The 27,732-nt window shown below is 34.0% G+C and overlaps 1 protein-coding gene across 1 annotated transcript in view; it reads left to right on the top strand.

The window, feature by feature from the left end:
• The first annotated feature begins 1,603 nt into the window (after positions 1 to 1,603).
• Positions 1,604 to 27,732, top strand: part of LOC118184798 (protein jagged-1-like) — a 215,209-nt gene continuing 189,080 nt past the window's right edge. Inside the window, exon 1 of the mRNA XM_085811812.1 lies at positions 1,604 to 2,423. Coding sequence (XP_085667938.1) covers positions 2,013 to 2,423 — 411 coding nt within the window. The 5' untranslated portion in view covers positions 1,604 to 2,012. The remainder of the gene's footprint in view (positions 2,424 to 27,732) is intronic.

Below are 27,732 nucleotides of genomic sequence, written 5' to 3' on the forward strand. Positions count from 1 at the left end.
TTCTTAGAAATCCTCCCGTCTCTTAAAGAGAAATTTCTTACAAGTATTTGTGTAAAATTTGAGACATTTTAATCAACTATATTGATGTTAGAGAGTTCTCCTAAATTTCTTAATATTGAGTTATTTAATGCATAATTATCAATCGACTTGTGAATTTTTAGTGAAATTTCTTACTTACTATCTCTTTTTGCTTAGTTCAATACTTTTTAAAGTTGAATTTTAAAAAAGAAGAAACATTTCTCATTCACTAATGACGAACACGCATTCATTTTATCTCTAGAAACGAGTAAAATTTCTTTGCTACCCTAGACTGACAAATATTATTCTAATAATGGTTTATTCATAAGTTGATGTTCGACTTTGGTGTAGCATTTCAATCTGTTTTTAAAAACCTTTGAAGCATTATGTTACCTCACATCATGCATTCATTATTTTCACTTCTTGGCAAGTTGAGAGAAATATAAACTTTTAAATTTATTCTCCAAACGAACTTGCAGTTAACCAAATTTAACCAAACAACAGCACTAAAATAGTATGTACAACAATTAATTTTACCAAGACAGGATGTTAATCTTCAGCTTTACGTTTTTTATATTTCTCTTAGAGCGAATAGCGCCATGTGAAGTTTGGTGCTAACATCTTTAAATTTCATTAGCAAATTTTAAGTTTTTGTAACAGATCTATGTTTACTTTTGTAAAGAATTAACACATTCCCTTATGCATGCTCTCTTGGTGGTATGCATTTATTATGCATCTAGCTTTTTACTATTTGTAATAGCATACTAATCGAAATTTCCATGTCCGTAGGTCGTGTGATTTTTCTTCAACTGCAGCAAATTCCTGAAATATTGTCCGATGAACTTACAAAAACATTCACCGTATAAGCGAAACCACGAAAATTAATTCCATATGCTTCAAAGGTTAACTGCGCATTTTTTTTTTAAATAGGCGACCCTTAAATTTGTATAATAAAACTAAAAGACGGTTAAAAAAAGAAGTACCATGTACATCACATGTTACATATAATGAATGTCGTAAGAACCACATTTTGTTTTTTCATGTTTACAGGCTGCGTGGTTTTTCTGCTAATTTTCCTAAATTGCAACAAATCCCCAAAATATTTTCCGAAGTCTATAGAAAATATTTCTCGTATAAGCGAAGCTGCTTGAGGAAGAAATACACATTTGCTTGGGCTTGGAACAAGCGGCCCTTAGCGAAGAAAGGGCAGAATGAATTTATATAATAAAAGGAAAGGAAAAAAAAGGAAAGGGGAGAAGAAAAAATCTCGGAATGCCTTTCAACCTTCCTCATACCTGACAGACCCCCAAAAAGTTGGCCTTGAAAGCGAGCGAAGAATAAGATCTCGCCGAAGAAGAGATGCTTCTTGGGGTAGCCGCCGCCACTCCGCTACCGGTTAAACTGCCAGCGCTGCTACCCCCGTTCAACTCTGGGTGATTTTCTCGGTGAGTTTCTCCCCCGCTGTTGGCCGCATGCTGGCCAATGATTGACGTCCGACCAACTTGCGCATGCGCAGCAGCGCGAAGAGAAGAAAACCTCGACGGTCCGTCTTGCCCTGCTTCGGAAGACGAGGAGTTCGGAAAGCCAGCGCCTGAAGAGCGGAGCGGTTGTCTGCTTGAGAACAAACTTTTTTTTTTCTTCAATCTCCCTGAGCTTGGATTACAACATTCTGAGCGTCCTTTCAGGCCGGATTACACGCTGGTATCAGTGTCGTCGCATTCTCGGAGCTATGAAAACTCGAAGAAAAATAGTGCGTCGTCTCTTGTGAGGCAACAAGTAATCTTAAAGAAACATGCGAGATCGAAGTCGCCCAGCAAGTTCCAATGGAATTTTAACAAGGAAAACGTGATTTTTATTATTCTGCTGCTTTTGCACCCCCCCCCCCCCAGTTACGGATTATTAGTAATATCTGCCGAATGTTACATTGTATGAAGTACTTCTCTCCAGAAGTCGAAATGTGTTGTTATACCTGAAGATGGCCCGCGCTTCAGGCAATGTTCTGCCGGAGCTGTTTAAATCCACCAGTCATGTTGGTCAAGCTTAAGATGAAGTTGCTGCTGTGGGTGGCAGCGTGTGTTTATGTGTACTTATTGCCAAACATGGGGGTCGTTGCCACCGGATCGTTCGAACTAGAAGTTTTGGGGATTCAGAACTTGAGGGGGGAGCTAAGTAACGGCTCCTGTTGCTCAATAAGTGATAACCGCTTCGACAATGGTACCTGCGTCGAGGAATGCAGGACTTTCTTCAGATTGTGCCTCAAGGAGTACCAAACTGAAGTGAGTGACACGGGACCGTGCACTTTCGGCACCGTCTCAACCCCCGTGGTAGGGGGGAATACGTTCTCTATGCACTCTAATCCCCACCAGAATGTGGTGTTAAGGCTACCTTTCACGTTCAGATGGACAGTGAGTACAAATACATCTTCTATGCATTTTATTTTCCTTTTAAAGTGTTTTCGGTAGATGACAGATCACCTCTCCCCATTCTAGCCGACTTTAGTAGATGCTTTGTAATATCACGTTCACGCATTTCTCCTAGAATAGAATACTTTTTATTTTAGATGAAGATCGCCTGCAATATGTTCTGAATAAGAATAGGAAGAAATTTCGTTTGGGGAATTCTGATGAATTTCTCCGAAACTCTACGTGAAAAGTGCCTATTATATGATCCAATTTAGGTAAAGTCCTAGTATACGGTGCAGCCTTGGCACGATTTTGAAAATTACCGCCAACACCAAACATGATCCAAAGAACGTTTATATGTATATGTGTAGTATATACTATGTATAACTATATATATTCTTCGAATGACCCGTTTACTACTCATCGTATATGTCCCGTTTTTACTGCTCATCATCAAAGTCGCCAAATCTCGTGTGCACCGGATACCAGGATTAAAACCCAATTTAAAAGTAATGTAGAAGGTTAACGATTAGGTATATTAATTGTTTATGTGCCAATTTTATAAAAGTATTATATAAAGTAATTGTTTTTCAATTAAGAACATTTAAAAACTAATTAATTTAAATACCCTTTAAGGTACTTACGTACTATCGCAACCAGGTTGAAGCTATTTGTAAGTTTGAGTAAAAAAGTATGAATAGAAAGAAAATGTACATTTATTAATTACAGATAATTTTTAATACAGTTTTTTATATTATTTTGTTTTAAAATATAAAATAGCAATTAAACCCTTCCGGTTTCGAATTTGAATAAGTCGCAGAATTATTTTTTCGGCGGAAATCTTTTGGCTATTCCTTTTAGCACTGATTAAAAACCGTATTCGCCATAACCATGTACACGTCGACTTATTTTTACTTAAAAAAACATCCCAGAATTGCACAAAAATGGCATTGCGCACACTCTTCACTTTATCCATGTACACTGCTATTTTCTCATAAATTACAAAAATTTGCACGAAAATGCAGGAAAATTTTGTGAATCTCCACATGCTCTTTTTACAAAACTACGTATAACACGTAGGGTTGCCGTAAGTAGGGTCGCCAAATTTCGCAATTTATGCGAATTTTGGACTGGTTGCGTTAATACGTAAGTACCCCCTTTAATTTAAAATAATTATCTTTAAAATGGCATCCAACTATTTTTCTCAAACGAAAAGGCAGGTAAACATTTAAGAAATTTAAATATTAACCTTCAACAACCGTTAGGAATATTTGTAAGAAATCTCTTAAATTAATTATTTTTCAGATTTTGCATAATAATTCATTTAATTATGTCTTTGATTTCGAACAACGTTTTACACAACTTGCTGCAAGGAAAATGCTTTTTATTTATTGACGAATAAGGTTTTAAAAACACTTTTGATTCATGTCTTTTAAACTGTTTTTTATTATTTAATGCAAATATACTACGATAATAAATAATGCCATATTTTTATTATTAATAATTATTGCATTGCTGATAGTAATAGAGGAAAGAATATTCCTTCCTTTGTGCTGGTAATGAACGATACTAATAATGTATTATTATTTTAGTAAAAAGTTTCATAAAAAAAAGTAGTTTCAGAAATTTGTGAAGCAATATGTTCAACTCAATTTAAAGTGGAATTCATCAAGTTTTCAAAGATGTTGGATTGCCATGAAATTTTTTTAACTGAAAAACGGAAATTTTGGTTTTGGAAATAAACTACAATTAATAATTAGTGTAAATAATACTTATCGTAAATAAGCATCTAGCAGCACATCTGATTATTTTTTTTCCATTTATCAATCTGTAGCCTTTAGAAATTAAAAATAATTAAATCACAAATACGTAATAATCCAATATTTAATTGATAACTGCTGAATGGCATTATCGAGAATAAATTTAGAATTTGTAGTACAGGTATTATTGATTACCAAAAAATAGTAAACATGAAATATGTAGAATATTATTTTACAAGCTTGTTTACAAGGTGTACTTTTTATTTTAACTAAATCATAATAAAATTAAATAAGTAAATGAATAAATAATAACTTATTTAAATCGGACTTCAAGTTGTGCCATATTTTGAATGAAATATTTTATTTGAGTTTTAATTTATGTCTTTTATAGAGGTGATATAAATCTAACGCTAAAGGCTAAGAATTTTTAATGGAATGTTTTATACGATTTAGTGGTTTCATTATGTTTTACATGATTATAGTTGTAATGCCAATTAAACGTTTGATTTAAAATGAGCAGACATTTCCGAAGCCGATGACATGAAGCAGAATTTTCTTATGTAAGAAAATGGAAAATAAAAATGTTGGTTCTTCAGAGTTGCTGACATGTACAGCGAAATTACCAACTGACCCCAGAGTTTCACATGAAAGGATTATTGATGATGTTCAGTATCAATATTTGTATGTGTAAATTGTCAGAAATACTCTCCGCTTTTGTAGGTTATCGCCATGAAAATTTCATTGTGTTTATTATCGAAATATAAGCTAAGTTGTTCCGTGAGATTATATTTTATTGAATAATCTGATATCAGATACTTATTCTTTGTCAAAATATTTTCATTGGGAAATCGAGCGCGATTATTTGATATTGATCCCAGAATAATATCTTTATGGATAATTAGATCGGCCTTAACAAAATTCATATCATCCGTATTTTCAAAATTTGGAAATATTTACAGGATATAGAATATTGTTCGGAACATATATCCTGAAGCGGAACACTGCTTAAAATACAGAACTGACCATCACAATCCGGGACGTCTTGTCACTTCACATATGATAATAATATTGGTGTATATTTCCATGTGCCGTGTTTCGTAATGTAAAATTTCGCATCTGCCATCCTTAAATTCTGATACGGTAGATAAAAGTTTCACAAACACGGTATTTTTTTAAAAACCATCCCTCCCCATTTTCTGCAAATATTCGTGAATTATTCTCGTAGATTTCCTCAGTCGCGGAATCATTTATACGAGATAACATTGTTCTGAACTAATTTATCGCATCACTGCTCTTGTAGATTGCTGGTATTTGTGTGAACATTGTATCTTCTGCGTGTAACGGGTCCGTAAATTGGGATTGTATAACAAAAGAGATATATGTATACACATTTTCGCGAAAAATGGGAAAGAGGAGGGGGGGTGGAAAGCGTACCTAGAAAGTCAACCTAGAAAAAAAGGCTGTTTTTGTTGTAAATAGTATATTCGTCTTTTATTTTAATAAATTAAAATTTCAAAATTAGTTCAAATCGCAGCGAAACTATTCCAAGTTCATAGATAATAGTTTCAGTAATAAAATATCACATCTTACTGAGAATTAGTATGAGTATGTTAAGTATTTTAGAAGCTATAGATTCTCTGAATCAGGAAAAAAAAAGACTTAAAAATTGGGCTTATCAGAAGCGAGACAGCATCTTAAACAAAACGCGTCAGACAATTTTCTACTACAGAAAAAATATATGTATATGTCTTAGCATTGTTTAAAAAAATAATAATAGTAACAACTATCAATGAAACATTTTTCAGAATGGTATCGTTCTATTCTGTTCTTTGTGTATCGAAATGATTAACATTAGAGATATTTGGTGGTGTTGTGTTATAAGGTATTTCTCCCGCCTTCTTAGCATGCCTTCGTGGTGTAGTGGTCGGCACACTCGGCGTGTATTCGAAAGGTCCGTGGTTCGAGTCGGGCGAGGGCATTGCTCATTTTTCACATCTCTCCTTCTATGAAGTAACCTAATGTCTCTACACTGTCTAATCTCGCTTGTCTGACATCAGACCAAGCCCACGAAATTCATCGTGGCAAGGAGTTAAGATTACGCCTGCGATTGGCAAGAGCTTTGGGCACCACGCAGGGCTTGCTGCATAGTTTGAGTACCCCCATACTGCACAGATACTGTACATTTACAAACATCTATGCCTTCTCTAGGATTCGAACCCGAGCCTTTCGGGACAGCAGTTAGAGTCACTAACCACTATCCCATTTTGCATCACTTAAGAGATATAATTCGAAGTGAGCTGATTAGGAAAATATGTTACCTCACTGAAAGGGTCAGTTGGCAGGTCGGTCTAGAACAAATTGCGGCGTTGTTGGCTTGTGTTGTCCTATAACGGCAACTGTTGGCAATTGTTGGCGTGTTTTATAACGGGAAAAGTCGTCAAAGGATTTCATAAAAAGCTGTTTTTAGAAATTAGCTTTCAACACGGTTTGGTACTTCCCGAGTTTTCTAAGATTTTGAATTTGCAAGAAATTATAGGATTTTTCTTTCGTAAATAAATAAGATGGGAAAGAAAAAAAAAATTATCTCCGTTACCTGTAAAATTATGACATTCCTTTCTAGTTCTAGAATATTTTATGTTAGTTATAGGTCCTTTCTCTAACATGAAAATTTCGTGTTTTATATCCGCAAAATATATAGAAGCATTTTATTTTACATTTACAAGCAACATTTTAGCTTTCAAACGGAAGCAGTAAAATGTACCTATTTATTTAATTTGTAATTTTTTTAGGATCATACTGAACTTTTGAGTTTTTATTGACATGAATGCTGACTGATGCAAATCCCACAGTATAAACAGTCTGTATAGATTAAGTAGTAGCTTACTTAAATTTCACGTATATATGAATGAAATTTTTCAGTTTCAAAAACTCTTCTTTAAGATAATCAAACATATTTAACTTTGAAGTGGATCTTTTTTGACAAATAAAATATTCCAAAAGAACAGCTGAAAATCCATATTTAAAATTGAAGTTGAACTTTAATAATTATAAATCATTTCATCAGAGCGGTATTCGCGGATAAGACCGCTGAATGCTGGTAGTTCGTGTATAAAGCTTGCTGTATAAGATCTTCATGCTTTTGCCCAATGTAGTATAAGTCAATATGTCCACTTATAAAGTGAGCATTTTCATAATTAAACAACAAGCTAACGAAATCGTTTGAATTATTGATGAATGAGAAGTGCATCAACCTGAACAATAAAATTAGGTAAAATTCGTCTTTATAGAACATTTTCGATTAACAGAGAACCACCCGGCACCAGAACATGAATTTTGTCACAAAGGCAATCTTAACGATATCTTTTTTTGTAACCGAGTCTCATGAACACAATTGCTATTCGATTAAATCAAAAATCAGTAGAAAACTTCATTAAAAAGTACAAAAGGGATTTTTATCACACTAATTTCATAATTACGTAGAAGTATAAAATTGCCGATTTTGTTTAATATTGCCAGAATCTTTTGCATCGAATAATTCAAGAAAGTAAAAATCTAGGGAATAATGCGCAGTGCCATTTTGAAATTTATCGCGCTAAGACTGGCAACCATTTAACAGAAAAAGTACCAAATTTTATACAAGCGTTCTCCCTACAGTTTTGCTATAAAAGTAATGCTTTTGAAAAGTTGAATATCGCTTGAATCGAACGCGCATCAAATTGTTTTCTACAGCTAGATATAATGTGCGAATTTGATACTTCCAGCAAGAAAACGTAATTTCTTCGTCAATTCATTTTCGACTATGATAAAATTTTTCTAAACGTAAAAAATATATCTTTAGGTTTGTTATTTCAGTATACTGAGAGTGAAAATGAAACATTTAAAAATTTTTTTCTTCGACGATATGTACTGTGAAAATAAAAACATTATTAAAAGAAATAAGAATAACACATTTAGGTAACGTTTGCGCATGTAACCTTTCTGTTAAAAAGTGTTTGATTTTTCTGTAATAGAAAACAGACGATCTGTAGTTTATTTTTTAAACTTGCACATCGTGTTCGATGTCACAGAAGTGCGTTACTCGAGCAGCGTAACAAATGAATTGTTAGTCCAAAGGGATTTGAATCCCGAAGGACTATTAGTTTCGTTTTGGCATTTTGCGTCGGACTCATAAATGTCGGTTCACTTTTCAAACTGTTGCCATAAAATGTTAGAGTCCTGCATTATATTTGAAGAAATTAAATAATGAAAATCTGCGTAAATGTATGTATATTTCTCACATTGTCATAAAATAACGGTACATAGAGTCATCGAATTTTGAATAACGTAATCCTCCAACGAATATGAGCATGTGGAAGACCAAATTTGAAATTTGAAATTTGTTTTATGATCGATTTCCTATTTTTTAAAACTTTGACGAATTTTTGATTAACAAACTCAAGGATTTCAAAGCGAGCAATGGCAACGTCGTGCAGAAAAAACATTTTTATCTCCAGCGCGTGAGTCTCTGTATCGGAAATTCTAAAGATATGCTCGTTTTAAAACTATTTTGCGATATTGCTGTTGCACTGGATTTTATGGTTTAAGTGCGAGGAACATGATATTTAATAAAGAAAGGTAACACACAAAATGTTAAAAAACGCCCCTTTGGACGTAATTTAAAATCTGAAACATTTCAGATTTTTTTTTAATAGTAATTTTATTTATAATTCTTACCAATATTATGCTACGAGACTTAATTATAGTATTAGTAAATGATAAAATAATAGTAATTATACGAGCCTGTATATCTCTTTCTATATATGTTTTAGTTTTTTTTTTTTTTTTTTTAATCATCTTTTTTTCGCAGATGTCAGTCTATATTTTGAGAATCCGATGTCTTCGTATTGATGCCATTTTACTTTCGGGGGGAAAGAAATTTCAGAAACAAATCCACAGCTTTCGAAATCGAAATTCTTTTTTTGAGTTTGGTGGATATTATTTTCATTTACTGAATCGTAACGTCTTGTTTAAAAGTAACCCCTCTTCCTCCGTTGTTATTTTTAAATCTGATGGACAAATATTTAAATATCGAAAAATTTAGTAAAAACAAGAACAGAAATGAAATGGTAAAATGGAGATCTATTGCTATAAAACTACTAACTCTAAGGTAAAATATAAAATTGTAAGTTTGATTTAAACTAATATTAATTTTACATAAAAACATTAGATTTCGAGGACTGCTGAAATAGGTGTTTCTTCTTGGAGGAACCAAAAGGTCTGTTTAATTAACATTTTATATATTTATTATTTTCTTCCTCAAAAAGGGGAAAACTATTTTAGCCGCTTAGGAAATGAATAGAGTTTTGTATAAGATCAGTCTGAAAGGGTTAGTTTTTCAGCCTTCCAAGGTTGATAATCGGCCGAGCGATAAAACTGCTGAATACTGATAATTCGGCCTGAATTCAAGTCTTGGTGAAAGGGTCAGCTGTATAGAAGTTTTCGTGGTTTTTCGCCTTGTCTCCACTTAAAAGGTCTTCCACGAAGGCATCCTTTCCTTTAGGCAAATGGCCTTCGAGTGCTTTGCCGTAATCTAAAGAGTACAGTACTAAAAGTATGTTCAGATTCTGCTTGTATTTAGCCGTGTAAGATGCGATCGCCGCTTTTTCGGATGTCTCAGACTGTCCTTTCACCATCGTTAGGGTATAGCTTATATGCTTTGCACTTTGTAATTCATTACGAAGTCTCGATGCTTCGTTTACGTTTTGTGTGGAATTGTGGTAAGATTATGTATAGAAAATCTTGCAGAAAGGAAAAGGGCCTACCGTTATATTTAATTTTCTTATTATGTACGAGACTGGACGCAATGCGAATAAATCTCTATGATACAGTCAATCGTTTCTATTATTCGAGTTAATTCATCGCGAAACCTTTATAAAGGTCTTAATGAACAGAAATCGACTCATATTGCTGATACAATGATCAAAAGAATGATATGCTTACTTTAGTTCTCTTTTTAATAAAAAACAACAATTGTGCATGTAATGAGTCTAAAAAATAATAAAAATTAATATATGTCTGTGCTGTCGTCTAAGCAGACATAATGCATGATCATAGATATTAGAATTTAGTGATTGTATATGTACGATTTTAAATAATAATTACGTATGGTAGAGCACGTGAGGAAAAGAATTATTGAATTTTACTTATTTGAAAACTTCGTAATCGATAGCCATCGCCCACTTGCTTATCGATGATACAATTCTGTCTGTCGATGGTGATGGACAGTCTGTGCCATCCGAAAAAGCGCCGAACGTAAGATGCAATATCTGAAACAGGCACTTTGCCTAATTTAGTTTAATAACAAAGGAAACTGTCCAATTACATTTGAACACTTTATCTAAATCGCTATTCGAAAATGTTTCATTAAGTAAACCTTAACAAGGCTATTTATAATGGTTAATATAATAAAGTTTTCTTTAATAAGTTTGTTCGCATATGTAACAAAAAATAATGCACATGCATTATTCGGCAATGGATTCAGCTGTAAAGAGTAGTAGTAGATTTAACTTCAGTTTTGACCTAGTCAGAAATTCGTGCTTTATTGCAGTGCTTAGTTACGTTGAAAGTTAAAGTTGCTCGTATTTTATTAATGATTTATCATGTATTTTTTTTTAAGTGTTAAAGCTTTTTACAAGTTATCATCATCCAAACTAATTCTGAGTTTGTATGTGGGCAGTTATGATTACGGTTATGATTTAAGTTCCAAGTTCAAATTATATTTCTTTTCAAACTCGAATTCTAAATGAAACTAACAGTGTTTAGTGAATGTTCTCTATTAAGTTTGGGTTGATCGTTAGAAATCGGAACATTTTATCTCAAAATTTCTTTTTTGAAACAAGATACAAAAGCGCTAAAAAGAACGAATTTTTTGCTTATTCATGAATTAATAATAAGTGTAATTATTTTAAGAACAATTTATGATACTACTAAAAATATAATAACTCTTAGTTTGTTTCACCAGATAAGCTTTTTTTAGATATAATTTTAAGGAAAATTAGCCCCGGTTGCAATGAACCAGAAGAAACTATTTATCAACACATTTGAAAAGAAAGATATCGAAAGGCTCAAAAGTAAGATAAAATAGTTGATTGTTTTTAATAAAAAGCGTTAAACTATTATTATGATATGACGTGAAATTTCAATATGATAAATATCGCCTTTGAAACTTTTGAAAAAAACAGAAACATTATACCGGAGTAATGAATCACTTGGCAGCAGTCCAGCGTGTTCGACGCATGCATTAATGCACGTGACTAACGAATCAGCCAAAAAAAAAAGTTCAAATGTGGCAAAACTTCTCTAAGTTGATCATTCATTGATCCATTAATGTTTTCAGAAATATAGTTTTTTTAAAGGAATTTATTAATTTATCTTAATGTTTTTAAAAATTTCGGAGGTTTTGACGAGAGTTTAGTGTTCTTTCATTCTGAAAATTTAAATGTTTTTAATCAAATAAAGAAGTATTTTTTCCTTAACTTATTCTGTGATTTAATAAAACAGAAAAGTATTTCACTTGTTAGAATTTTTTGTATATAGATATCGTCTTTATACTGGATATTGGAATACTGATTCTGTACCATATATTTTTATACTACTCTTCGTGGCATGCCAGTGGCCGAATGTTTGAAATTGCTGATCACTGGTAGTTTCTTTATGGGTTCGGGTTTAGAGGCACGTAGTTTTCGCAGATCTTTATGCGTAATATGAAAACGAGCTAGTTTTCGTGGAAAGACTTCACAAAGAGACATCAGTACCCAAAAAGACGGTAATTTATTTGCCATAATGCTATTTAATTTAATTTAGCAACTGAGCTGAAAACGTGCTGTCGCTAAAAGCACTTTTTTAACACATTTATGACTAAGGTTAAAATAACAAGGCAAAAAATGATTATTGGAGAAGTCAAACAATAAAAATTAGCGTAATATTTACAAATTGTGCAGCAAAATTTACATTTATGACAGTTTTGCTGGAGAAATTTGTCGTGATCTCCATGCTATTGTTCCAATTGAACTTTTTCTTCTTTTTTTAACGTCATCAAAATTTTATTTACAAGTTTATACATTTACATGAAGGTTTTCAAGATGCACACGTGACTAATTTAACTTAAAATATCCATCCTCAATGAGTCTGAAAAGTTAGTTTCTCAGTGCTTTCAAAACATGATGCTTTCTCTCCCGACAAAGAAACATCTACTTCACTCTCTTCCTTTCACTTCTCATACGAACTCCCGTGGCTAGATTGTATAACTGAATCCGTTAATACAGATCGACAGAATTTGCCACTATTTTCATTGATTTCAATTTTTATATGTAATTATTAGTTCTAAGGGGCTTTGTCCCTGAAGGACTACTGTTTTCGTTTTGTGATTTTACGTTGTTTCACTATAAATGTCCGTTTCACTTTTCAAATTGTTGCCACCAAACGTTAGAGTCCTTCATTATATTTGAAGAAATTAAATAATGAAAAATCTGCATAAATGTATGTGTATTTCTTGCATTGTGATAAAACAACGGTACATAGAGCCATCGAATTTTGAATGACGTAATCCTACTGCGAATATGGGCATGTGGAAGCCCAAATTTGAAATTTGGAATTTGTTTTATTGTCGATTTCATGTTTTGTAAAACTTTAACGAATTTTTGATTAACAAACTCAACGATTTAAAAGCGAGCCATGGCAACATTTTACAGAAAAAAACATTTTTATCTCCAGCGCGCGAGACTTCTCTGTATCGGAAATTCTAAAGATATGCTTATTTTAAAATCAGAATAATATTTCGCGATATTGCTTTTGAACTGAATTTTATGGTTTAAATACGAAGGACATGATATTTAATAAATAAAGGTTAAAAACAAACAAACAAAACGTTAAAAAACCGCCCCTTTGTACGTAATTTAAAATCTGAAACCTTTCAGATTTTTGGGGGGGGGTTGTTTTTGTTTGCTTATTTTTTTAAACTAGCTAACGGATTTTTTTTTTCTTTTTTATGCTACTAATTTGATAAACATATATATATATATATATATTTCGTAATCCCGTGTATGACAATTAGATGAAAATGATCATAAAAATTTTTGTTATACGAAATTTGTAATATGCAGTTTTTGTAATATTATAGTATATAAGAAATAAACTGTCCTAAGTTTTGATTCTTAAGAGTGAAATTTCACTTTTGAAGAATAGAACAAATCCGAAATATTTCGAAAAAATATCTGCACAAACTGTTACTTACATAAGAGACAACCATAGCAATTTATAAGATCTCTATAATTGAAATAATATTCGATAAGATAAAAATTTGTCAATTTATAAATAAAAACACATTATTGAAATAATTACAGAAATTGGTGAATAAACAAAATAGGAATATCTTGTAAAAATAATTTTTATTTAAAAATATGAAATTTTATCGCCATCTATGGGCAAGAAGGGGAAGAAAGAAAGAAATCTTCTGCATACATTTTTTTCAGCAAATCGACATATTCCTTCTTTACGTGCCTGTCTTCGCAGAGAGAGCTTTTTGAAAAGGCTTATTCATGTTCATAGGATCAACACTGCGGTATCATCCTCACAAAAACGAATCAACAACGATACAGAATCAACACCTTAACGACTCTCATTAGTTTTTTACATACGATCGAAACGATCAAAAATAAATTCTAATGATGACACTACAATTAGTAAGGAATAGTGTAAATTTATTACATACACAGCATCGCAACGAGCATACCTTACTTACTTACTTACCACCAGCTGAGTTGCTATACTGCCTGTTATATGAATATCAACATTTGTACTCAATTGGTGGAGCATTCTATTATCACCAAGCCTAGCCAAAAATCTCTATAGACTATCAAATTTAATTAAAAATTAAATAAATTTGTAGCTGAATTTATAAAGCTTCTTCGAAGATAGGTATGTATGACTTGTGGTTATTAAAGAGACTCTGCCGAGACTTTGACTGTGCTGAATGATTTTTTTTTTTTTTTTTTTTTTTCTTTTTTAAGATTGCTTTTAGATTTTCGCAGTTGAAACGAAAGTTTTAAGTTTGTTTCGTTGTAGCTTACTCTTTTGGAGTTGTTTCAGCCATACCTGGGAATTTTCAGCTGGTGTACGGCCAAAAATGCAGGTCTTTGGTGATTTCACAGTCGAACATATAGTGATCGATGGTACCTGTTGAGCCGCATATGCATGAGTCTGTGTGGTGCAATCCGAAGCGAAACAGATAGGCTGCAAAAGGGCCATGCGCCGTCAGGAAATATGTGATTGCTCTGCCTGTAGTGGTTAACGGGCATACACCATCGACATAATGCAATGGGCATAACGACATACCGTAACGGGCATACCGTCGACACCGGTATACCATCAAAACGGCATAGGATGCACACTTCTTCTGATATAAACGTGTGGGGGGCATCTTTATCCAAATTGACCGCCGCTGTGCGTGTATGGTTCCAATCGGATTCACTCGTGAATAAAAGTAAACAAAATTATATTTGCATAAAGGTGTTTCCACCATAAACGTGCCCGTAGCATTAAGGTTGGTTTTTCCAAGTCAGGAATTGATGTACTATACAGATGCATAAGTGTATCATTTATGTTACGGCACCCATAGGAAGGTTTCTATCTTTTCGATCATTGATCGACTTGGTAAAGGTGCTGGTACCTTCATGATGAGGATTCTTTAGTAAATCTTTTTGAAGCGGTATAGAATCAACTAGAAACGCCTTCTTAAGTTTTCTTGTCATTAAGATGCTCGCACCTTTATGAAGGGCAGTTTCTAATTCGTAACCGCAACCTAGGAGTGCGTGCAAGTTTATGCTCAAGCAGCTTTATGCAGATGCAGGTATCGTCTGCTGGTTACTTACAGGTTATTTAATAACGCTTGGTTCAGCGCCTTTAATCGTCTCAGTTGCACAAAGAAATATGAGCTATTTTATGAAAAACGAGGACGTTGCATAAAGGGACAAAATATTTATATCTTTCCCCTTCTTAATTAATTAAATACTAATGCAAACGGGAAAAAGCATAAAGGTGCAATGTCGCCACAATGTCACCTTTTCGAAGGTCACTTTTCTCAAGCTAAAAAACTTATTTTCATTAAGGTGCGCTCCCTTATGCCCGGGCACCCTTTTGAATGTTAATGTTTTTTTAGCCGACCTGCGTAAGCTGCAGGTAAGTTCATGCATAGAATCGACATCGGCATGGAATCAAAATCGGGTGTTCAGTTGCTATGTCGATCGAGCGCAGAGGCTGTCGATCCAATGACGCATTTTCCAATCAAATACTGAAATACCTCACGTTGATTCCTTTAACATACAACTCGAAATCTACTTTTGAAAAGAAATTTCGTTCTTATGGTGGCTCTCATTTTGGAAAGTAATGAACACATTTTAAAGGAATATATTGTCACGTTCTAAGGCTGTGATTCTCTGTCTGTTGTAGTGTTGAATTTCGGAGTGAGCTGTTTTTTCGAGTCACGAAAAAGTACTTCTAAGAAGTGCAAATGATTTCGTGTTCAAGCACTTTGCTCCTGGTATTTGAAATCTTTCTTAAGAATGCTTTGATATGATTAGCCATTGTTTGTAAACAATGATCCCGGAAACAAGCCAAACAATTTGAGAAATACTTTATTTTAGGAATGCGGCATTGCTTTATTTTTTTAGATCATATTTTACACCATTCACGAATAACCACCGGAATAAGTTTCTTACATCATACAGTATGCCAACTAAAAATGTTCAAATGATAGTTTTCTATCGCCTGCGTCCAAGATGAAATTTAGCTGTAATTGTGAAATTTTGTAGCGACACGTAGATTGTTATCCCACTGTGTTTCTGTATAGTGTATGACCGTGGTGAGAATTTTTGGGTGTAATGTAGATGACAATGGAATTGGTAGTTCATAACAATGAGAGGCAGTCATGCCGTTGAAACAGTTCTTTATTTTGAATACTACAGTTCTAAATTTACTAACTTAGCAAAATCTGGTGCAAAATTTCCGTTTCTCGCGTATTTTTCACATATTGACAGAAATACTGTTGCGTGTGTACGCGTTCGTAACAGACTGAATGCAACAGAACAGTTGATAGCTTGATAAAATGTATTTTACCAAAAGAAACACTTTACAGTTCGGGAACTTTCCACAAAAATACTCGTAGACCTGTTCTTAGTTATTGGATAATACATATGTTATTGAATACAGAGCACAATCAGAATTACACTTTAGACTGATAAGAACGCTAAACACAATGGAATGCAAATCTAAAAGGGCGATGTTCTCACGAATAACTCAATACTCCGAACTAAACGCTGAATTAAACAACTGATGCTCTCTCTCCGTTCTTATATAGTTTTCACTCAGCCGCTAAGAAATCTCTGGTACCTTCCACTTCTTGAAATTACTGGAAAGTACATACGGTTAAAGTTGCATCTAACCGCCCGATACAGTTACAGTGACATATAGGGATCAGCTTTTATTCTATTACTGTACGAATTACAGTTATACAGGAACAGGACCAAAATTCGCCCACTAGTCGCCCACTTTGGCGACTTTTGGGGATTTTTCGCCAACTTTGGCGACAAAATACAGTCGCCAGATCCGTCTTTAACTTGGCAATATCTCGCCAATTTAGTGAGACAGCCACTTACTGAATGTTAAATAGACTTGCCCCTGTATTCTTATTTTTCCGCAGAGCTCATCTCGTTCAATTATTTACTTTGGCGACAAAATCTAGTCGCCAAAGGCGTCTTTAACTTAGCAATATCTCGCCAATTTAGTGAGACAGACACTTACTGAATGTTAAATAGACTTGCCCCTGTATTCTTATTTTTCCGCAGAGCTCATCTCGTTCAGTTATTTACTTTGGCGACAAAATCTAGTCGCCAAAGGCGTCTTTAACTTAGCAATATCTCCCCAATTTAGTGAGACAGCCACTTACTGAATGTTAAATAGATTTGCCTCTGTATTCTTATTTTTCCGCAAAGCTACGTTTCGTTCAGTTATTTTATGTTACGTTATATAAAACATATTTCAGTTTCAATTATAATTTCGGTAAAATTATTTACATATGTACAAAATTCACAACAATACATTTGGAGTTAGAATAGCAGAACTCCGTGCTTCTCATGTTACAGAAGACTCCGTGTCTTCTCCGTGCTACAGACACAGCTGTAATATTATACTCAATTTTATACTTTTGTTGCTATTTTCTCAAAAATAGCGCTGATTAACATTAATTGTTGTTTGATTATTAGTTACATATCTTTTATTTATTAAAATTTTTTTTTGAGCAGAATTATGTTGATAGCTTTTTTTTTTTTTTTTTTTTGAAAAAATGTTGCTCTTGTTATATTTTTTTCAAAAATGCATGCATTTGTATGAAACTAGAATTTTGAATAATTTAAAGAAAAATTGTCATTTGCGAGCAAATTTGGGCCATAGAATGATTTCATATTATTTCAAATAATATGAAAACTGAAAATATAGAACTGAAAATATTCTTTAAAAATCCAGTTCCAGCCGGACATCATAGGATCAAAACCGAGTCCAAATGAAAATTATTAAAGTTTAGAGACCGGGGAAATTTTTTTCTGTTCCCTCTTCTGGTATTTTAATCACCTTTAAGTCATGTTTTCCAATCTGAAACCAGCGATCATAAATCTTTGTACTCTCCCAATGGCTATAATTACACAAAGCGAAGAGTCCGTGACGGAATTTTTACTTCTGTCTCTTTTTTTCTTACCATAACTCTCTCCCTTTCCTAGACCGCATTTTTAATTTCTTTTTTTAATCTTTGCTTTTAAACCATTCTCGTACTCTCGGTCCTTTGGTTTCTCTGCTACCACAGCTAAATTGTAACCTGCCAGTTTGCCTTATTGATTTACTGCAGAAAAGCTAGTCAGCGAAAGAGTTGCGGTGGTGGAGAATGGCAACGCTACTGTCTACCTGTAAATGTGGCAGGCGTGAACATGCAATAGATTTTAATTGGGGTTCGTAATACATTTTGATTTTAACATCATACTTGTTGCGCATCAAAATACCGATTTATGGTGTTGACGTAAATTATTTATGGCTACACAAATTCAATGACGTTACAAGCATTCTTTAATTGAAATTTCGGTTATTTTGTTTTAAAAAGATATCGTAGAGAATTTAATTATGCACTCCAAGTATTTAATAAGCCACTGAATTTTCATCAATGATAACAAACTTTTCAAAATATACAAAAATCGTAATTTTTCGTGTTGATTAATAACTAAAACGCGGGAAATCCAAAAATATTCTTGCAAAATTTTGCGGTGCCGAAAAAATTATATTTTCACAAAATTTAAAACAGCATTATAGACTGCACTGTTTAAAACGGTATTTAATTTAAACGCCTGTATCATCATCAGAGAATAATATTGACATTTAAGCTCCAACGAACGGGCCGGTTACGTTGGTATTTTCGTGGTTTTCTGGTGTGTAATGTGAATACTAACCAGTTTCCATAAAAAAATAATGCAAATTTGTACAGGTACCGTAAAAAATACCCATATTGAATTTTAGATACCGTAGAAAGAAAATCTTAGCAAACTGCACAGTATACAATGAAATGTTTAAAATAAGATATATTTAAAACAATTGTAGAGACATTAGGTTAATTGGAAGCAGGAGGCTTGAAAAATGAGCGACATCCTCGCCGGGAATCGAACCACGGACCTCTGGAATACGTGCCCAGCATGCAGACCATTATACCACAAAGGCACGCTAAGAAGGCGGGAGAAATACCTTATATACCCCCGCTTTTAAAGGACGACTGGGGTTTTAGGAGACCCAATCGCCAAATTCTGAGTGTGGAGAGTCATCATCCACCACTCTTTTAGTTCGGGCGCCAATGTAGACTCATTAGGTTATTTTTAAAGCAGGAGTGATGAAAAATGAGCAACGTCCCAGCCGGGAATGGAACCACGGACTCCTGGACACTCGCCCAGCGTGCAGATCACCACACTACGAAGGCCGCTAAGAAGGTGGGAGAAACACCTTATATACTTCCCCGGTACTTTTCCGTTTCACCGGCGCAAATCTCGCCAAGCAGACTTTATTGGCGACAACATACAGTATACACATAAAAAATATTTAAAAAATTTTAGTTTTAAGAATTTTTTATTTTGAAGGCATAAACATTTTAATATCGCTTAAAATTTTATAAAAAGCCAATAAATAAAGACAATACATTTATAAAAAGACACTAATTTAAGAATTTACTATGTTTCATGGTTCAACATCCTGATTCGCCGGTTCATATCACGTGACCCCAAGCGATCTCATCTCACGCAAACTATTCTACAAAAATCTAATGCACTCAGTAATTATCTACATTAATTTCAAGTTAAATCTTAATTTGGAACACAAGTTTAAATGCAAGAAATATTTTAATTCGTACGAATAGCTTACTCAGAAAATTTGGAAAACTGCAGTGCTTTACTTCGCTAATGCATTCTCATTAGAATTGATGAATTTAACCCTTGATTTTACCTTTTCTATATTTTCGGCTTCGGGTAAGCGCTGTGATTGCATCCTAATTGACTTAATTACCGAAAATGGCCTTAGACATAAAACTGAACTATCTGATAAAAATTCTATGTAATTCTATGTCAGTATTAAATTGAATTATTGTCAGTATTTAATTATCAATCTGATAAGAAAAAGCTGCGACTTGTTTTGAAAATGAGGCGTAAAAGGTTACCAGCGAGAATATTCCGTTTGGCATCGGTTGTACCATTATTGGCGACTTTATCGCTTGCGCCGGCAAAACGGAAAAGTACCACTTCCCCTTCTAAAGGACGACTGGGGTTTTTAAGAACTGGGGACCCAATCGCCAGATCCTGGGTGGGGAGAATCATCATTACCACCCTTTTAGTTCGGGCGTCACTGTAGAGACGTTATGTTAATTAGAAGCTAGAGAGATTGGAAAATGAGCAACTCCTTCGCCGGGAATCGAACCACGAACCTCTGGAATACGCGCCCAGCGTGCAGACCACTACACCACGAAGGCACGCTAAGAAGGCGGGAGAAATACCTTATACAATAATAAAAACTACCTTTTTTGTACTTATTTTAATTAAATCAGTTTTTGCTTTCCGTCCCTCCCTGCAAAGGAAGAATGTGTGTTATATCTCCCCCAAAGTATGATACGAATATTTAAATCCCACTAACGAGATAAGAAAATGGACATTTTAATGGCTCTCGAATGTATAATGTGAATATGAAATACTTCCCTTTAGAAAGTTCTCCACGGAAGCAGCTCTTCCGTAATTAGTCGTAATATACTTAGCCATATTCAAACAAACTATTCACTTGTTGATATTCTTTCAGGGAAATTCATGCCGACATTCTTTCAAGCACTTCAAAAATACTTCTCAGAACAGAACAGACTCTAAATTTAATTCGTTTTCAGTCAGTTAAAAATCAAATCCAGGTAACTGAATACAGCTCCTACTACATGAAATGAAATTTTAAATTCAAAAACGGAATATATAGAAATACAGCTTAGTACTAAAGTCAAATATCAAAGAATTATTTGAGCACTTTCCTAAAAGTAAAAACCAGTTCAAATAAATGGTAAATCATCTTCAAGACAATTTTGTAAGGAATTAAAAACATTTAACAGGTTAAAAATATTCGTTTTATTCTCGAAGTTAATGCAAAAAATAAATAAGTAAATAAAGTCATTTCAAAAAACATAAAAGCTGATATAGTTTTTATATAGCATTTCCGCGCTTAATTATACTTTAAAAACAGCGAACGTTACATTTACGATTTTAAGCAGCGCAGATCACGATATAACAACATAAGTGGTCTTGTAATTCGTACTAAATATTTTTTCCCTTTTTTTCTACAGAAGGACGCTCTTTTTAATAGCGAAGTCTATGAGAATAAACATTGCCATTTAATTCCTCTAAATGTTCGTAAATTGCATGGGAACACGTGTCATAATACTTAGAGGGAAAATTATGACTTGTTTGCTTAATAGAAGCAAAAAAAAAAAAAGAGGTTGAAAGTTGGAGAGAGGGGAGAACAGATGCTTTGCATATCTTTTGCAGCTTTTAAACCGTCAATCTGAAATGATTCGATAATTGTTCTGAAATATCCAGCTGAGCTCTTATTTAAATAAATAATAGCAGTTAATTAATTGTTTGGACAATTATATCGGTCAAAAATTGAAATGAAAAGTGAGTTTCAGAGCTATTAACTTTTCCGTACTACCTTTCATGAAAGAAGGGTAGGGGCCGACAACATATTGAAGATTATATATATAAACTGAAGATTTCAGATGTCTTTTATCGTGACATGAAAATATGCAGCTTTTGCTAACTTTTTATTTTATTTTAATTCTTTATTTTTCATTTTCTTTTTAATCATTATTGAAACGCATGTTTTGACTTGGATTATCTTGGATCGTGTAGCTCTCAAGTTCTTGAAATATTGCCTAATATTTTGTAATAAAAATTATGTTTGCAGGCTCTTAAAATTAGTATCAATAAATCTAATCAAACTCTCACTTAATGATTGTCAAGACATCAGTTCAAGTTCTCATTATTAAACATATTAATAGTTCAAAGCTAAGTACACTTTTCTTTAGGTGTTCTTGTGAGAGAGATTTATCTGGCAACCTCCGAAATTTCCTACTGTATCATCTGTGCTTGAAGCCAGTTTTATAAGGAACTGCTGAAGATTATCATTAAATCTAGGAATTGTCTAAATCCAGTTTTAATCATATAATATGAAATGCTGAAACTTTTTTTTTAATGCTGCAAGCCACGCATTTCAGTAAATATATCTACTTGTTTAACTCATCATAGGCAAAACAGAGGGGCCTACGCTGTATTTTTGCTCTCCTCTCAGGGAACGCTTTTGCACTTCGCTGCTTCATGACCAAAGGGACGTTTTCAAATGCAAATATTATTGCCGGTATCAGACACTTTCCTAATTTTGTCGATCTGTGCGCTAACATTTGCAACATAATAATCTAATCTTAAAGGTAAAGCATGATAGTGAAACGTAATAATAAAATTCCATAACAATAAATTGCCTAAAATCATTTAAATTTTTCTTATTTTAGGTTTATTTCAACAGTAAACGTTTGGTTTCACTAACTTCTATGAGCTTAACCTGAACGAGCACCAGCTTATTTGGTGAGAGGGCAGCATAAGGGTGCCAGCACCTTTATGCAAGTAGGCCAGTGTTCACTAGGATGGAAACCTTCATAGGAGTACCCCTGCATGAAATTGCTGAAACCGTTATGAAGATACATTTAAAACTCGGAAAAAGCCACGTACATAAACGTGCTGGAATCCTGATGCGGACAGAATTTTCTTTTCCCCTGTTAGTTAAAGAAGGCAATTAAAATTCAACTTACATAAGGATATCCCGTAAAAAGAGTCCTGGATATTATGTTATGAAGTCTGCTTTTTTTAAGAGAATTGATCATTGTAAAGATTGTCCCATTATCACGGGGCACTTTTCTGAAGGTTCCTGTCTTGGCGAACTATGGCTGATCTGTTTAAGAGTGCTGGCAATTTAATGATGACCACCCTTATGAAGGTATCCCATTGTGCTCACCAGGTATTCGAATTATGTTAACGGTTTTGTTGCTGCTTAAAAGAAGAAGTAATTTAATAGAATGAATAACAAGTTTTATGTGTGAAATTCATCTACTAAGGAGATACGAATCATTATAATTCTTGCTTGCTCCTCATAAATCCTCTTGTTGAGAGCTATTGTAAGGGAGCTTGCTTACGTCTTTGTGGGTAGTATTAAAGAGCATTCAAAACTAGAATATTTGCGTATATTATGCAACAGATTTGGCAACTACTTATATAGACTTTTACAGACAGTGTTCGCAGTATGTTTGGTGGGCGTGGCAGAAAATACGTCGCTCGATCAGCAACCCTCCCACATTCAAAGTAACTTCCAAGCAGACATCTTAAAAGGGTTGTTTCCCTTGTTTGCTCAGGTGATAAGAATTAAAAACGCGACTACGACGATTAAACAAAGAGGTTTTACACTTGCACCCTCTGCGACGGTATTTACTCTTTAAAAATCTTCGAATTTTCCGATCGCTTTGATTGACCCCCTCCCTTTCTTTCATTTTCTATGTAAAGCAGTAGAGGTATCCGGTATTTTTGCATGAATCAATTGTTAGCTTTTATGATATAGAAATGAAGTGGTCTGTTTGCTTTTCTTTGCTTTCGCATACGTAATGGGGTGGGCTGCGTGTTCTGTTTGCCCCGAGCATCCGTCTTTGCCGACCCACTCACCCCTTTCACAGAGAGGGGCGGGAGACTGTTTGCTTAGAAGATTGGTTGTTGAATTTGTGTTATCAACTGTATGGCTGCAGAGGTGAAACAGACATCGATAAAATCGTTTCTCAATCCAGCCAACTGCGTGGGAAATAGTTTTATTGGCCTTCGAATTCACATGTTTCGCTATGCAATTCTATCCAAAGTGACTTGATATTTCCTATTTTGAGTGAAAATGAATGAATAATTGACTTAGCTTTTTAAGCTGCGTATAGCTAAGCGTGCTTAGGCTTAGGTATGTGTTTTGCGTCAATTCCTACATTTTAGCTTGAAAGATTTTGGTGTACCATAATGTCAAGGTCTTAGTAATTAGAGTGCACTGCATCCCTGAAAGCCATTTTTGCTAGAGAAATTTTAGGCTACGCACATTTTGCGCAATTCAGTCATCTTTACATTTAAACTCGATTAGTTTTTAATGTCTGATCTTCTAGTCCTGTCTTCATTTAATCTTGATTAGTTTTTAATGTCTGATCTGATCACAGAAGCTCACACAAAGGTTCTCCAACACGTTCTTATTTCGAGCACTGCTGCTTCATAACCACACAGTCCAACGAAAGACCCTTTGTTTACAAGGCCATCTATTTCGAATCACGGATAGTTTATCAGAAGATCTGGATAGGTACAAATTAAAAATAAAATTCAGTACTTCAGACGCTAAGAAACTTCAGAGCTTCATTAAAGATATTCGATATTTAGCACGAGAGCAGGAACTACTCATAGCTGCATAGAAAGGCTGCATTACGCAAACGAAGGAAGTTCTACAGCAAAAGAGAAGTTTACAGTAAAGAAATGAAGCGCAAATTATACAGCGCTCCGAGAAGTCTTCCATTGTTGTCAACCAAATAGGACCAGGCTGAAATATACATTAGTGCTAACGTTTCGTAGGTTGAGGTCGCAAAATCAAACAGCTACCCATTCCAGCCTCAAAAGCGCAAACAATACCATGTTCTGCTTATAAGGCCTAAGAATAAAGAAAGTTCTCCAGAGCTATTGAGAGCCCAGTCCAAATCCAAAGTCTAAATACAAGCTAGGCCAAAAAAATCAGAGCTACCCGCTATGAAGATTTCACGTTGATCAGCCGTGGAAAGAAAAAGATTCACGAGAAAGATTCTTCAAGAAGCTCTGAAGGGCACATGGTCTTAACATTCCTCTATACATCAGCCAATTCCCAAACCTAAGAAGACCATGCTGATTGTCTTCTTCCCAACAACAGTAGTAGATGAGAACATTCTCCCCAGTTGCAGAAAAGCGCAAGTTTGCCCTCTAATATCACTGAGACAGTTGAAGGACATGAATACCTGGTGGTAGATATAATCTCAGTCAACCAAAGCTGTCCAGAAGTTGCAGGCGGAATTCAAGTATTTTTTAGTTCATAAGCCTACCGTAAACACGCCAACTTAGAGCGGCGCTACAATTGGCCAAGCTTAGGGGCATCACAGCAGTCAATGCGATGAGCCAGTCTGCTACTCAGTCTCTGCAGTGATGAAATAATGACTACCTTTTCAGTACTTTAAATTTTACTGTTTAGAATTTTTCCAGTTCAAATAATATTTCTATACAGCTTATTAAAATACTTTTACTACATTAGAAATATAAATTACTTATAGTTAAAATACTGACTCAAAATTCATACCAATAATTCATCTCATAAATTAAATTTACGTTCCATGGAAATGATATATAAAGAAACTTTTCTAATAATAAATTACTGATTTCTTACTTGGCAGCTTTAGCGCAAGTATTCAACTTTTTTAATTACTCATATATATAGATAGATGTATATGTGTGTGTGTCTGTGTATGTATTTATTAAAATAGTTATTGGAATATCTCCTAAGAAAAGAAATTGTGAATATTAATAAAACTAATGAGAATTAATAAAATAGTTAAGTAAAAAATTCCAGAATTGTATTGAAAGTAAAAAACATTTCTTAAAAGTAAATATTGGAAGTATTATATATACGAAATTATATATACCAAAATTCCCATGGAGGTCAAAACTTGAGATTAAATAATGAGAATTTATTATCTTTCTTTTATTTATTACATTCTTCTATGAAGCATACATGCACATAAAATGCACATAATTGTATGTAAATAGTTATAAACTTCTTTGTTTCTTACTACACCTCTTGGCGTTTTGGGGGAAAGTTACGAGAAAGTATCTTCATCACAATTTAGATTTTTAGTAGATTTATTAATACTGAACTACGGAAAAAATCTATTCACATGTCAATGTGCTTTCCAACAAAGCGATTATTCTTATTGCAAAAATTCGAAGGTGAGGATATTTATCTTTCGACAAGTAGAAATAAAAGTTAATTGGATTTGTAACTTCAAATCTTTGAATAAGATACACATCACAGTCTTTTAATTAATGAGCTCCATTTCTAGATTTTCCTGAGCGTAACTCAGGTCAGATTTTGGACATGAAAGTAATGTAAAATTGGATTCCAAACCATTACAATTTTAACTTTGCTTCAAATTCTGGTCATACTAATGCTAATTAATTTACGGGGAATGTATGCGCTGGCCACATGAAATTTCTTCAGGGGCCGCATGCACCTCGCAATTTGAGACTACTGATCTAAACATTTAATTGGCCGTTGTTGTGTGAAAATGAAAGAAATAACCAATCCTGTGATTGTTAAAAATCTTTTGGAGATATTCAAAATGTTATTTTATTTGTAGACAGTCCTGTTATAATTATTCAGTCGTTCGGGTTTCACTATTTAAAAAATGCGTAGGAAAAGAGTATTTAAGAGGTAATCTCGTAATGAGAGAAAAATTAAGAGATCTTATATTAAGAAAAGGAAACTTACTGTATCTTGAAGATCGATGTTGTCGTTTTGTTCTGCTAAAAACCTAAATGTATGAATGTTAATTCAATTATAATATAAATTATGAATTACTGCATTATTTAATTCGTGCCCATTATAAAGATTTTATTCCAAGACTCTGAGCATAAGTTACATACTGGTTGTAGTGAAAATCAGAGTAATTTTACTTTCTTTTTTAAGGACTGGATTTAGAAATTAAGACAAAGCATCCAAAGGTTACATAAATCAGAACAAAAGTACCTTCATATACGACTTTCTAAAGAATACATTCCCAGATGTTACAGAAATAGAGAAAACCGTGAAATTTCCAAGCAGTCTGCTTGTTGAGTCTCTAGGGCGCTGGCTAAAATTTAATTTATTAACGTAAAGCATAGTGCCGGAGCTATTTCTCTAAAAAGAGATGTCCTGAAGCGTTAGATGGTTGATTTTAATTAAAGCCAACGAATGCTGTGTTTGCCAAAAGAGGAATGATGGAAAACTTTCGAGAAAAACTACTTCATATTTATGGTACACATGAGGAAATCCGCAAGCTCAAGCACCCGATCAATTCACCGGTATCTAAATCCGGATCGAATACAGAGTTTAGCTGTCTTTAACCCTCTGACCACGGATACAAAATTCATAAAAACGTAAAAAATAATTCGTACCTTTCTTCCTGCAAAACTAATCGCTGTTGAAATCCCGATTTCTATCGAGGCGGCAGCGGTTTTAGAAAACATGCGAAGAAGTGTGGTTCGTTCACTGACGATGTTACGTGTATGTAGAACGTTCTGCATAGCCTGGTAAAGTGATGCATTCACAACCGTGTTTTTAGGGCGAAAATTTCCACCAAAATGTTCCTAGCATGTGCTATCAAGTGCGTTCTACATGACGTGTTTAAGTGGTACGTGTTACAGCTGTGTTATTAGAGCATACATTTCAACGTACACCACTCGTACTTATCGAAACGTGTTTCAGAACGTTCTTCTAGGACGTTACGCGGACATTCACAAAGCGTTCTGACGTTCTTTTGTTCGTTATTGAACTGTAACCTACAGACGTGACATTGAACGTTCTGCTAGAATGTTACAGGAACTTTCATTACACGTTCTGGGAACATTATGCAAAAATATTAGTAGTACCACTCTTAAACGTCCGTTATCGAATTGCAGTACATACGCATGTCTTAGAACGTTCTCTCAAAACGTTTTCTGGTCAAACTTACCAAAAACATTCTACTTGAACGTTCATGGCACGTTCCATGGAAGTATTACAAACACAAGTATCTGATGCGCTACTGTCCGTTTTTAGAAAAGTAACGTATCGATGTGACTTAAAATGTTACCAGC

Source organism: Stegodyphus dumicola, chromosome 2 (assembly GCF_044657685.1).
Source record: "Stegodyphus dumicola isolate Sdum_Otavi_A_Nest chromosome 2, ASM4465768v1".
NCBI classification, from domain to species: domain Eukaryota; kingdom Metazoa; phylum Arthropoda; class Arachnida; order Araneae; family Eresidae; genus Stegodyphus; species Stegodyphus dumicola.